Below are 12,618 nucleotides of genomic sequence, written 5' to 3'. Positions count from 1 at the left end.
ACTCGGATGGCAAAATTAAAAATAAAAAATAAAATTGTGTGAAACTCTTCACACTCTATCATGGGGTGCCATCTAAGACAGTAGAAAGCAAGGGACTGTCAAAAAACGTATGATGCATTGTCAGTGGTGGACAACTCCAGGCCTTGAGGGCCGGTATCCTGCAGGTTTTAGATATCACCCTGGGTCAACACACCTGAATCACCTGATTAGTTCATTACCAGGCCTCCAGAGAACTTCAAGACCTGTTGAGGAGGTAATTTAGCCATTTGAATCAGCTGTGTTGGATCAAGGACACATCTAGAGAATGCCAATGGTAGCTAGCAACCTAGCTAATTGTAGCATTTTTCTTGTTAGTTATATCTTGTAGAGTCTTCTTCATTGTAGGATGAACTATTTTAATGTTCTCTTTTGAATCTAAGAGGAGTTGAAAATGTTAGCCAAATACAGCAGCTAGCTTGACTACTACAGTCGGCTAATGTGGTTATTGTGTATGCTAATCCTGCAACAGTACTACAAGAATGTGTACTAGCGTCTGGAAAGAAACTACAATAGTAACTAACTTTGGTTTTTATACCACTTACAGTTAAATGAATAGCTCACATTTTGGGAAATATCTTAAGAGTTAAAGATGTCATGTATCCCAGACAGCTTATAGTGTTCCCCCAACCCCCGAAAAAACAGATAAAATCTATTGTTTTAATGAAACACAACATCTTCATTTCTTAATAAGTGACCTTTATTTTCATTACTGATAACCTGACAATTATTTTCATGACTAATCGATCAGCAGTTTTTTCAACATAATATCAACACAGAAAAATGGCTGTCAAAAGACTGAGGTATTTTTTTTTTCCTTTTGCCTTAGCCTACTACAGTTGACCAAATATTTACCATCGTACATGAGAAAGAAAGAGTAAAATCTTCACACTGGGAAAGCAAAAACTGGCAAAGGTTTTGCATTTTTGCATAAAAAGGAGAATAAAACAAATATTTTATTATCAAATTATTTGTCACTTAGCCATCCCCCACATTGGGCCAGCTACAGGCGGTCACCTCTCGACAAGAAATATTTCCCAAAATATCAGACTAGTCCATCAAATCACAGAATGCTGAGCTACAAATGAAATCAGATTAAAAACCCAAACTAGATAAGGGAATTCAGATTTTGTTTCTTTTGTCAATTGGTGATTGGCTCCAGTGGGAGATAAGTAAAAGGAAGGTATCCATTCTAACAAAAGGATCAACAATTAAGGTAGCAGATGAAGGAAATGTGAGCCATATTAAAAACAAAGTTGGGATCACTTCATGGTTATAGAGCACAAAAGACTCAATAGTTGATCTCATTGTTGCAAATGTACCAAATGTACAAACACAACGAAGAGGAAGAAACAAGCTGTGGAAACACATTCATATGTCTAGATCTGCTGGTTGCATTCATAACACAAAGAAACTGTCAAAGAGGCCAAAAATAAAAATAAAAGTGGAAGTCAAGAGTAAAATATTTAGCTGCAGGCCTTAGTAAAACTATCTCAAACTCTTTGGCATGTACAATCAGCAAAATTTACATGTTATGATTTCACTCATTTGTTTCTCAACAATATAAAAATCGAAATAGAAAAACAAAATGTATCAAATTTCACGTGTCCTACAGATTTTTTATGTTACAATAAAATGTTAACATCAAAGGGTTTTTTTTGTTGCATTTTGTTATTTTTGCCAAAAAGGTTACACATCAATGCTACAAAAATCTAAGTCTTTATTTTTGTCTTGATTTTTGTACAACACATCCTTTCTGTACAGGATAATCTTTTTTTGTCTTCTTTATTTTCTATTACAACACTCATACATCCTAATTACACACAGATCCCAAGCAGAAAAATAATTGTTTAGGTACCATTTTTATGGGAGACTGGGGTTTTATTTTTATTGTCTTTGAGCCCCTTAATTTCATCATCACATAAAGTCATTTAGCTCTGCCTCCAAGGCGGCGGCCATCTCATCTTCCTCCGAGTTACTGCCTTCTTCTTCCTCGTTAGAGTCTTTGGAAGATTCATCGACAAATTTCTCCTCTTCTTTCTTGTCTTCTGTGTTGTTGCTGTCGACATTGTCTTCCTCCTTATCTTCCTCGTGCTTACGTTTCTGGCCCCTAAAGAAACGACACAGGATTATTTATGAGAACTTATAAAGCCTGATATTTATGAGATCCTGGGGAATATTTTCAGTTCGCACTATTAAAACATTCAATAAGATTTAAAGGTGCTTAATTTTGTTAAGTTTGTCAGAACAATGCTAGCATTTTACCTATTTCCTGCCTTTGTGCTAGGCTAGTTAGCTGTGAGCTGTGGCTTCATACTTTGCAAAAACACATGAAAGCGATGTCACTTAGCAAAAAAAGAGCATTTAATTTAAAAAAAACAAAAAAACAACAACTTTGAAACATCATGAACGGAAAAAGTGCCTGCTTTTAAATGCTTAGCCGACTATCCAAATAATCTTTCGTTTCAGTCCTATTTTGAATATAGTCATCTCTTCCAAGATGAAAATGACAGCTGGATAAACAGATTTAATCTCTTTCAACATGTTCAAAACAGGAAAGAATGACATTCTCCCGTCTATTAAACTGCTAGGACCTCCTCAGTCCCCATATCGCACCTATTCCCCTCTACAGCAGATTATGGACTAATTTCTTGGACATCATGAATAACCATCACCCTAGCTTACATTAATCTGCATATCTTCATACCAAAATGAGCCTAATGAGTATGTGCAGATTAATGTATCAATTAATAAATGTCACATTTGCTACTATGGGTAGTCCACCCCACGACAAATGCTATGATTTGCTCGTGATACCAGTCCTCATTTAGCCCGATAATCTGTTTTTAGTCTACAAATCTCACACCCATCACTAGACAGTTGTTAAATTCATATATCTTATGCACAGCCTTGTCAACAGAAACTAAAACATACAGTGAATCCACCTTAAATGTACTATACTGATGGTATATTTGAAGCATCTGAGTAGGTATTGTTGAAGCTGGAGGAAAGCACACATAGCTGAAGAATTCTTTGATATTACTGTGAACATGCCATCCCTCTTTTCACTCCACTCCAGTTTCTCCATGGCATCCTCAGTAGAATGGCTTATTAGCATGATGCTAATGAGGTGTGTAGGTGTTTTGTATGGTCATTGAGAAGGTCTGACACCGGCTCTGACAAGAGGACCCATCTCATTAGACCGCACTGTGTCAGACAGCCTCGCTAGCCTCCCACGGCAGTGGGGATCTGCCTTTGTGTTCGTTAAAGGTCAGATGTCGGCTTACATCTGTGGAGAGGTTTCGTGACATGACGGTTTACAGCGGACCCCTGCAGACAGTGTCTGTGAGCAAAAGGGCTGCGCTTGTGTTACAACAAATGAGCTCAGAACCCCTGAACTAACAAGAAGTTTAATCTCCAGAGCCAGAAGTTGGAACCTCAGCGGTGAGAGGGTAATGTGAGGCTGAGCTGTGAGGGCAAGAGTGGATATGAGGAACTAATTATTATTTATCTGGAGACAACGGAGAAGAAAAGCCAATCCATCAATGTACTGTATCACGCTGCCTGAGCACGCCCATCACGCTATATGGGCCCGTTTATTAGGATGTGTGTATCACATGAATATTTCCATACCCACATCCACACCGAAGAATGGTGATTCTTTCCAAATATTAACAATGGGGACAGCAGGGGGCGGGAGGGGAATGGCTTCCCCCATTGCTTTCTGCTCTGCATCATTACATCCAATCTAAATCCTCAGCTATTAATCCAACCACCCACAGACACACACGCTACTTACTCCCACGAAACTCATTCAAGTCACCTCCCAAGCAGGCTTCAGCAGCTATCCATTTTAAAAAATCTTTTTCACCTTCTGTTAAATGACATGGCTACAAAGGGAGAAGCTGCCGTTCACTAGTTTATTTACTAGTTAGTAACAGGCTGCAGAATAAGCCATCTACAGCTTCTTTCTTTCATTTAGATATTAAACGGTCATAGCTGAGGGTGTACAGTCCTGGTGCATGTACACCCTCTCTCTGCTCTGGATCAGGATGTAATAGAAATAAGCTAGTCCTTATTAGATATCAGCAACAACCTTAAAGAAGCTGCTGCCTGCTATGCATAGGTTATATGACCATTTCCAAACAAATCCACAGTTAAAGATTATTCACGTATATAAAACGTTCAAGACATTTGCCAGTTTTCCCAGGAGTGGACGTCCCAGCAAGTTTCTCCCCCACAGTCAGATCATTCAAAGCATGGGAAGTGCTACTAAACGACACCTGTGGTGAGGGGTGCTAGTGTCAGCGGAGCAGTCAAAAAACGGCAACATAGAGTTCATTTTTATTGGGTTCACTGGTCTGATTAAAGTTTTGTAGGAGAGGACAGCAAAAAATGAAAAAGTTCAGAAGCAGTAGGTAGTCTTCTACCCAACAGACTGTATATAAAAAGTCAAGACACCATAACAATGGCTGATCTCGATTTTAAAGCCTTAAGCACTTAGACCATGACCATCTTATTGTTTGAAAACAGGTATGTTGAGCCAGGAGAGGATCTGAAGATGAAATAGAAGAAGCTGAACAGATGAAATGAGCAAATGAGACTGCAGAGTCATCAGCAAAGAGTTCATAGAGCAGAGGAGCCAAAGGTCATTCACCTGTAGACTCTTTACAATGAAACTTCTTTTTGCAAATACAAAATTTGCCCCCTGCTGGCCATCATACAGAATGCAGGTTTAAGGCCCCGACCTCTAGGTTCACTGGGTTTCACTTTTATTCAGTCAGCACATTCACCAAGAGACATGCATGCTGTGGACTTTGTGCACAACTGGGGGTTTGTGTATATGGATACTGAACAACATGGACATAAATATTTATTATTAGCCTTCAAGCGGGAGTAGAAATTGATTTATAAATAAAGTATAGGGTTGTCAACAAAACAAAACAGACTCTTTTTATTTTTGTTTTGATGGCTATACAAGATGACCAAACTGAAAAACCCCAACCCCCAAACAACAACAACAAAAAAAAAAAAAAACACGAGGGATTAAAGCTGGAAGTGTTCACAATCTGCATATCATATTATTTTTAATAAGAAATGTCTAAATTACTTGCAGCTGCCAGTGCTACGCCTCGGTCTCCTAGTAGATATACCTATGGTATGAATTTGAAAATCCTACCTGACAATTTTGTTTAGTTATTGCATTCACAAGACTTTTAAAACACTTGATCTCTGATCTTGGAGTCAAAGTCACTGGGATTTAAACTTGTGTGAGATTTTTAATAGCAGATACATGTGTGCCATGAATGTGACAATCTTGCATCACCTTGCTGGAAAGTTACTGTATTCACAAACTTGGGTATCTATGCTGCCAGGGGGTGATGACAGTACCCTATCAGTCTTTTTGAATAATAAAACTATACAGAAGCTCAAAAATATGATGGATTTATGATCTAAATCCAGCTTGCTTCATGTAACACTCACAGAGTTTAGACACATTCGTTACATGGAGTACTATAAAGCAATCATTACTAACTCACGTATGCAAAGCCCTGAGGGGTTTTGGTGAATGTGCTCCTCAGACTCTCAGTAAAGTCCAATATTTCACTCTCTCTTAAATGAATACAGTTCCATCGTTTTAAATGGCTCCACAGGAAACCCTAGAGCTGAGTCAGATACTAAAGGGGAGGAAACAAACCAAATGGGGACAGATGAAAGTGAAAAAGGCAGCCTGCTCCCTAGACAAAATAAAAAGATAAGACTGCTCGGTAATATAAAGCTTCCTCATTATTTTCAGTTGTATAACTGATACAGTGCAAGTGTTGAGATAATAGGATCTCTTAATGCACTTCTTTCATTTAAATTTCCTCATTACTGGATCTCTTATTGGCCAGTAAATTTGACGCTGTAGCTGTGAAGGCCAATCTGCCATAAAAACTTCAGGAGGAAGTTGCTAACAATGTACTTTAAAGTGTTAGCGAGGCACTTTTGACTTCTTTTTCAGCATGAGAGGATTTACCACTGTACACAAATGCTGGCTTGTCAAATAGCTGCAAATTATCAACAGCTAAATGAATTGGACCCTAAGCCCAGAGAGTGTGCTTGAAATCAAACTGCTGTTGATAGCACAAGAAGTAGAATGGGGTTGACCTTCCAGGTGGTAATCCGCAGGCACAGTTCCTGCTAGTTATGAAAAAGAACTCAATTTTGTGTATCTAGCACCAGCTCACAACAACAGTCAGGGTGCTTTAGATCAGCGGTCCCCAACCCATGGACCGGTACCGGTTCGTGAGTCGTTTGGTACTGGGCCACGAGAGTTGAGGCTTGGGTGTATGGTTTTCAGCTGTATTTTTGATCGTTTTTATTGTTAACTCAGTTTCCCTGGGTCTTTTCCCTTGTGTTATGAATAAATCTTCTTTTTTTGGTACCGGTACTGGTTTGATTTTAGTTGTATTTATTCGCAACACCTTAAAGGCCAGTCTGTGAAAATAGTGTCGGTCCATGGCGCAAAAGGTTGGGGACCGCTACTTTAGATGTTAAGGTAGAAACCCTACAACACTGGAGCATTTGGCGATTTGGGACAATGAACTCCCTTTAAAGCCAAAGCACCAGACTCAGGCAGGAACAGTCATCAGTTGTGACTGGCTGGTGGAACAAGAAGAAAGAGCCAATAAAAAAACAGAACACAAGGAAACCATGGAAACCAGAGCAAAACACCACGTCCACTAGCACCTGATCCAGCTGTAACTAAGTTTTACCAAAAAGGACAATTTGAAGCCTAGTCTTAGAGGATGTCCGAGTCCTGAACCCCAACAGAAGCTTATTCCCCAGGAGAGAGTAAATAAAGTCAAACGCAATTCTGAAGCCAATGAAGAGAAGCCAGTTGGGCTGGTATTACCCAAATGATAAAAGGCATTGCTAAAGATTTATTATATTATATAAGAGGATTAAAGATATATCCCAGTAAAAAACCAATGTAAAAAAGCATGTGGTTATACAATGTGTTTCTGAGAACTATGCAACTGTTTGGAATTCTCACATTCATGCCTTCCAGATGGTTTTGGAAATTAAAATGATATTGTGTTCCTCAAAAAAATACCAGAAACGTCAGTTATGAGGGTGCAAAAGGCGATAACGCGCCTGTTATTAGAGACACAGATGTTCCGGTCATTACTCTGAGGTTTTATTATGTGTGTGTACTATGGGAGTATAATTGCATGAGGACATACTACAGAGCGCCTGCTAGCGAACAAATAGCCTGCAGCTACAAAGCCTAAACACATCATTAGAGCCACCAGTGATACAAAATAACAAATAAAAGTTAGGAGAAATGCATCTGCCCCAAGTTGACATACATTTTTATAAAACTGCGTGCTTCAATCCAGGCAGCACGAATGGTGCCCAGGGGAGCATTCAAAGGAGCTGCACTGGGAATGACTTCACAGAAAGGGCACGGTAACCATCCCGCTGATAGAAAAGTAAGCTCTTATTTAAGGCCGGGGCGCCGAACACCACCCAAGGCATCCTGATCTAGGACTGTTGAGGAGACGCAGTGAGAAATCACTTCAAACACTTCTGACAGCTCTGCTAACAGCAAGGAGGAAGGAAGGGTTGGTTGGAGGGGAAAGATGGAGCAGAAAGGCAAATGGAGCAAATGCAGTGGGGAAGAGGAGGAAACAGAGCACAGAAGACATAAGAGGAAGGTAATGAACTGAATAATGAACTAAACTTTGAGGGGCTCAGACCAAATCTTGTTGATTTCTTGGGGGGTTGATTTCTTACTTCCTACAGTTTGTTAAGCTAATTCCAAGATAACTTTTTCAAAACAGAGGATGGAAATCAAAATCAGATTTCCTTTCACACTTCATCCAACACTTTTTCTATCCATAACGGCCGTTTTGGCACAATGTCAACTACTCCCAATGTATTTAGCCAGCTAGAATTTATTTTTAACCATAATCCATATCATTTACAGCGGATATGTCAAGCACAGATGCTTACACAGATACATGCATGTATTCAGGAGCTCCATATGCAGAGAAATGATAAGCAGTCTATTTAAAATGACTGTTTTTCTGCTGACTTTATCTTCTCAGTGTATGAGGGAAGCTTGTCAGTTTTGCTTAGCTATGCTTCAAACACAATAGGGGCTTTCAGCAGCGTTCAAACCAAACAACAGACACAATGACAGTTAAACAACAAACAGTCACACAAGTCCCTTTTTGAAGCCACATGCTTTTAAGCCCCACTTTTCAACAAAGCTCACTTTCTGCACTGTTCTGTTCAGTAAGGTCAGGAGAAAAGTCAAGACGAAGACACTCAATTCATAACAAAGTACAACAGTAGTTGTCTCAAGGTGCTTTATACTGTAAGATGAAGAACCTACAATAATACAGAGAAACCCCAACTATCAAACAACCACCTATGGGCAAGCACTTGGCGTGAGTGGGAAGGAAAAACTCCCTTTTAACAGGAAGAAACCTGAGGAACCAGGCTCAGGGAGGGTCGGGCATTTGCCGCGACTGGTTGGAGGTGAGGGGAACCAGACAGGACCAAAGCCGTGGAAGAGAACCACAGATTAACAATAACATTAACAATTAAATACTGCTTGTGTAGTTAAAATCCATTTGATCCATTTGAAACCATTACAGTAGCAAAAACCTGCCCTGCTGTGCTTTTTCAAATTCTACACTCTGTATTTTGTGGTGACTCAAACAAATTACAATATAATTATTTTACCGGCCAACCATTTTGACAAAATCTACACGTCTTGCAGATCCCAAAACAGAAAAGCTTGTGGCAGGAAAACTGCAATACCAAAATGAATGTACGGCACATCTTGTGGATAGCGGCATCTTCAAATTTGCAAAACAAACCCCTAGATGAACTGCTGTTAACATGGGTAGTGTTAATCATTTAAAGATATAACTGGTACAGCCTTCCTATAGTTTTTCGTTTTTCTCTACTTTTCCTCTAAGACCTTTTTCTCCTTTAAAACAGTTCACCAGACGATAGGCATCTCCAAGCCAAGGCTGTGACAAAGGTGTGACGCAGCATGTCAACTGTGTGATTCCCTGTCAGTATCATTTATATCTTCCCCTGTCACCAATGTCTACATCAAACCACCCCCATCTCTGGCTAAGCCACAGGCTGCAGAATCGCATTAAAGCCCCCCGGCATCTTATCATATGACTTCTGTTTTTTTTTTTAAATTTCATTTCTGAGCGCTTACTTGTAGCATTAGCTTTGACGAGGCAGCAGGGATCATTTCTCAGGAGTTTCAGATGGATTTGGACCAGGATACGTTAGTTTTTACCTAAAAACACACTAGGGGATTAGTGAAACATCAATACTGATGAAGGGAGAAGACTCTGGTTCAATACTTCAACAAAAAACATCCATTACATACCCCAAAATCTTTGAGATAGGGCAGAAAAGTCTTAAAACACCAACACTTTGGACTGGTTCCAACATTGCTTAATTCATTTTTAAGCTTGCAATGTCCCCACTCATAAAATATTTGAGCTGTGTCTTTGCTTTGGGGCTTTCCGTCTCTATACTCTACCAGAGCTGTGCTAACATCACTGTTGACCCTGCTATATCTCTTATGTTGTATCATCCCCTCCCCTCCAAAAATAAAAATTAAAGACTGTTCGAGTTAGCGAACAGTGACAGGTGACACATGACTGCGAGGTTACAGTGATATTCAATATAGTTGAGTGAAAAATGGAATGAGTCTACTCAACGCAGAACTTTGCAGATGTGCTTCGGGTGGTACATAAACCTCTAATCCCATCAGTGTGATACCGAATAATCAATGGATATCGGGGAAAAGGGCACGCTTCACATCATTCCTTTGTTTCCTCTTTCTTCAGGGACTGAGTCAGCAGACTGAACATGCGAATGCTTAGTCCAGTCACTTGGAAAAGAGCAAAGTTAATATTTAATCTTTATACATGGGAGGTGCCAAGGGTCCAGTCACAACAAGAATAAGTGTGTCTGGTACAGAAAAGATGTCGGAGCTCATACAGAGAGTCTGAGGCAATTATGACGCTGATTTATGGCTTTAACACCGAGATCAGCTCCACTTGGAAACAGAACACCTGCTGAGAAATAAACCTCGGATGGATGTTGTTTGATTGGACATGAAACAGAATTTAAACTACTTATCTAAGACCTGAAGTAAGAAAGGGCTTTTAATGTCTATAACACAGCAGCCTAAGTAAGGTTTACATTATTGAGCCTAATTAAAAACAAAGTATACTGGGAACTTCGTGTTCAGACAAAATCTAAGAGTGGAATTTATTTATTTTGAATATTTATATGAAGACTTTTATAATAAATCTTCATTACAGCTTAAAAATCAGGACTATTTTTGATATTCCACAAACCCCCAACAACTTCAATCCATGCTGTGGGTGGAGATTGCTAAGGACTTTCTCATCTCAAAGCATTTTTTTTCCTTAACAGACTAACTACCCCAGTGTTGGAATCTGGCTCCTGATGAGGTACTTTTTACACCTCTATTGTTGGCAGTTGCCTACTGACTAACAGCTCGTCTAATTATCAATATTGAGCCCTAAGTAGAGACCATAATCATGGTCTTCAATCAGTGGTGATTACACCAGGACACTCTTTGTGTTTTCGCTAAGCTGTGAAAATAGGAAAAAGCTTTAGATTCAAATTTGTGACGTTTGCAGTAAGACGACATTAGCACAGTGTCAAAAAAACAAACAAACAGAGCTTCCTATTTTGTGCGCTTGCAGAGTGACAGCAAAGCAAATGCGGAGTCACCAGGCAAGAAGACTTGAATGTGAATCAAGTTTTGTGAAAATGCAATGATGCAGAGTCACAGCGTTCAGTGTTCAGCCAGTCGCTGGGATGGAAAATAATGAGTCTGTCCCAATGATGGCTTCATGCCATCATTGCACTGTGAGACAGTTCTATCTCACAGTACAAACCCAATCCCAGAAACGTTAGGGTGCTGGGTAAAAGTAAATAAGAACAATGCAGTGACTTGCAAATTTCATAGACCCATATTTTATTCAAAACAGAACATACAAAAGATAACACGTTTAAGCTGAGACATTTTACTATTTTATGAAAAATATTATCTTATTTTGAATTTGATAAGAGCAACATGTTTACACAGGGCCATGTTTACCCTTGGGTAGCATCACCTCTTCTTTAACAACAGTCCATAAACTTCTGGGAAGTGAGGAGACCAGCTGCTGGACTTTTGAGAGAGGGAACGTATCCTTTTTTTGTCTGATATACAATTCAAGTGAATTTGAACTACATCTACAAAAAACGTTGCCATTCCAGTCATGAATATCCAGGCCAGGGAGTTAAAGTCACCTTTGCTCTTTCCAAAGACCCTTAAAACAAACAGCTTAAAAAAGTGTTGCCTACAAAGCAGGTTTATTGTGGGTATAATGGCAATCATAACCTAAAGTAAAAGCAGGTCAGGGTGGCTGAACCAAGCTGCGACCCATACCCCCTTTTACATGTTTGTCCAATTTCCAACAGTTAGCAGATATTAAGTGGTGACTAAAGTACACGAGTGAAGCCTCAGGAGTTTTTCAAAATCCACTCCCCCCACACACACACCGCAAACATGTGTTGAGGACATGTAGCTTATGCATGACTGTATGGCTTATGATAAACAGTGGCTATTGACAGACCAACCTTTTCCTGAGATCCGTCTCTCTACTTCAGATCAATGTGTAGTAAGATAATAAATAGAAAAACTGTGTGCGTCACCAGTTTGTAGGACAAAACTGGCTCAAATTACTTGCAGTTTCGGTTTTCCTTCTTGTGCATTTCTCCTTCCTCCCACTTTCCTATCTGTGAAAAGCCTGAATAAGCATTCCTTTTCCTCATGGTCTTCCGCCCCCTCTCGCACTGCTGAACTGTGTGCACAGGGATCACTACCCTGTTTTCCTTCTGCTTTGCTGAGGTTCGGCTTATTTACAAGAGACATGCAAGTTAAGGTGGACTGCTGCCGCCGTCTTTTAAACCCTGTGTCAGTCATAATCCTTCTTTACTGCATGTGACAACTTCCAAAGCACCGTTGGGATTAAGGCTTGAGGTTTCAGTGTCAGACTAACAAGAAGGCTGTGTGTCAACTGACAAAATGTCCCATGGGATAGATTGATCCATTCAGAGAGCCAAGACGAGGCCTAAAGCTCCAGTTGCTCACACACTTCAGTAACCACTACATAACTAAAATTTTCATTTTCAATTCACTATTGGTGTTACCATCAAAGAATACACATTTTTTCTAGCTACAAGTGGTTGCAGGTAGAGCCGGGCGATAAGGCCAAAAATATTTATCACGATATATATTTGAAAATTTGCGATAACGATATAACTGACGATATAATTGATGCGAGACAAAATACAGTTCTATTTTGTAGTAATGTTGTGGAGTTCCACAACATTACTAGCGCAAAAAGACAACCTTCCATTTATTTTCACTTAAACAAGAAGCTGGTTTTTATGTACATTAAAGCTTTATAAAAATGTAACAGTGCAAATGCAAATTCCTTGCTGAAAGTTTAACCAAAAGGCATTTCCAGT

The 12,618-nt window shown here is 39.5% G+C and overlaps 1 protein-coding gene across 3 annotated transcripts in view; it reads right to left on the bottom strand.

Moving 5' to 3' along the window:
• Positions 1-714: 714 nt before the first annotated feature.
• ctdp1 (CTD (carboxy-terminal domain, RNA polymerase II, polypeptide A) phosphatase, subunit 1) overlaps positions 715-12,618 on the bottom strand; it is a 102,039-nt gene continuing 90,135 nt past the window's right edge. For 2 of the 3 annotated variants that reach the window (XM_005942580.3, XM_005942581.3), the window contains exon 13: positions 715-2,146. In XM_005942580.3, coding sequence (XP_005942642.1) covers positions 1,954-2,146 — 193 coding nt within the window. In that variant the 3' untranslated portion in view covers positions 715-1,953. The remainder of the gene's footprint in view (positions 2,147-12,618) is intronic. The other variant, XM_042228657.1, reaches the window with a different exon arrangement.

Source organism: Haplochromis burtoni, unplaced genomic scaffold, assembly GCF_018398535.1.
Source record: "Haplochromis burtoni strain Fernald_Lab_line unplaced genomic scaffold, NCSU_Asbu1 Contig_340, whole genome shotgun sequence".
NCBI classification, from domain to species: domain Eukaryota; kingdom Metazoa; phylum Chordata; class Actinopteri; order Cichliformes; family Cichlidae; genus Haplochromis; species Haplochromis burtoni.
The sequence above is the reverse complement of the archived record's forward strand: the minus strand, read 5'-3'. Positions and strand labels throughout refer to the sequence as shown.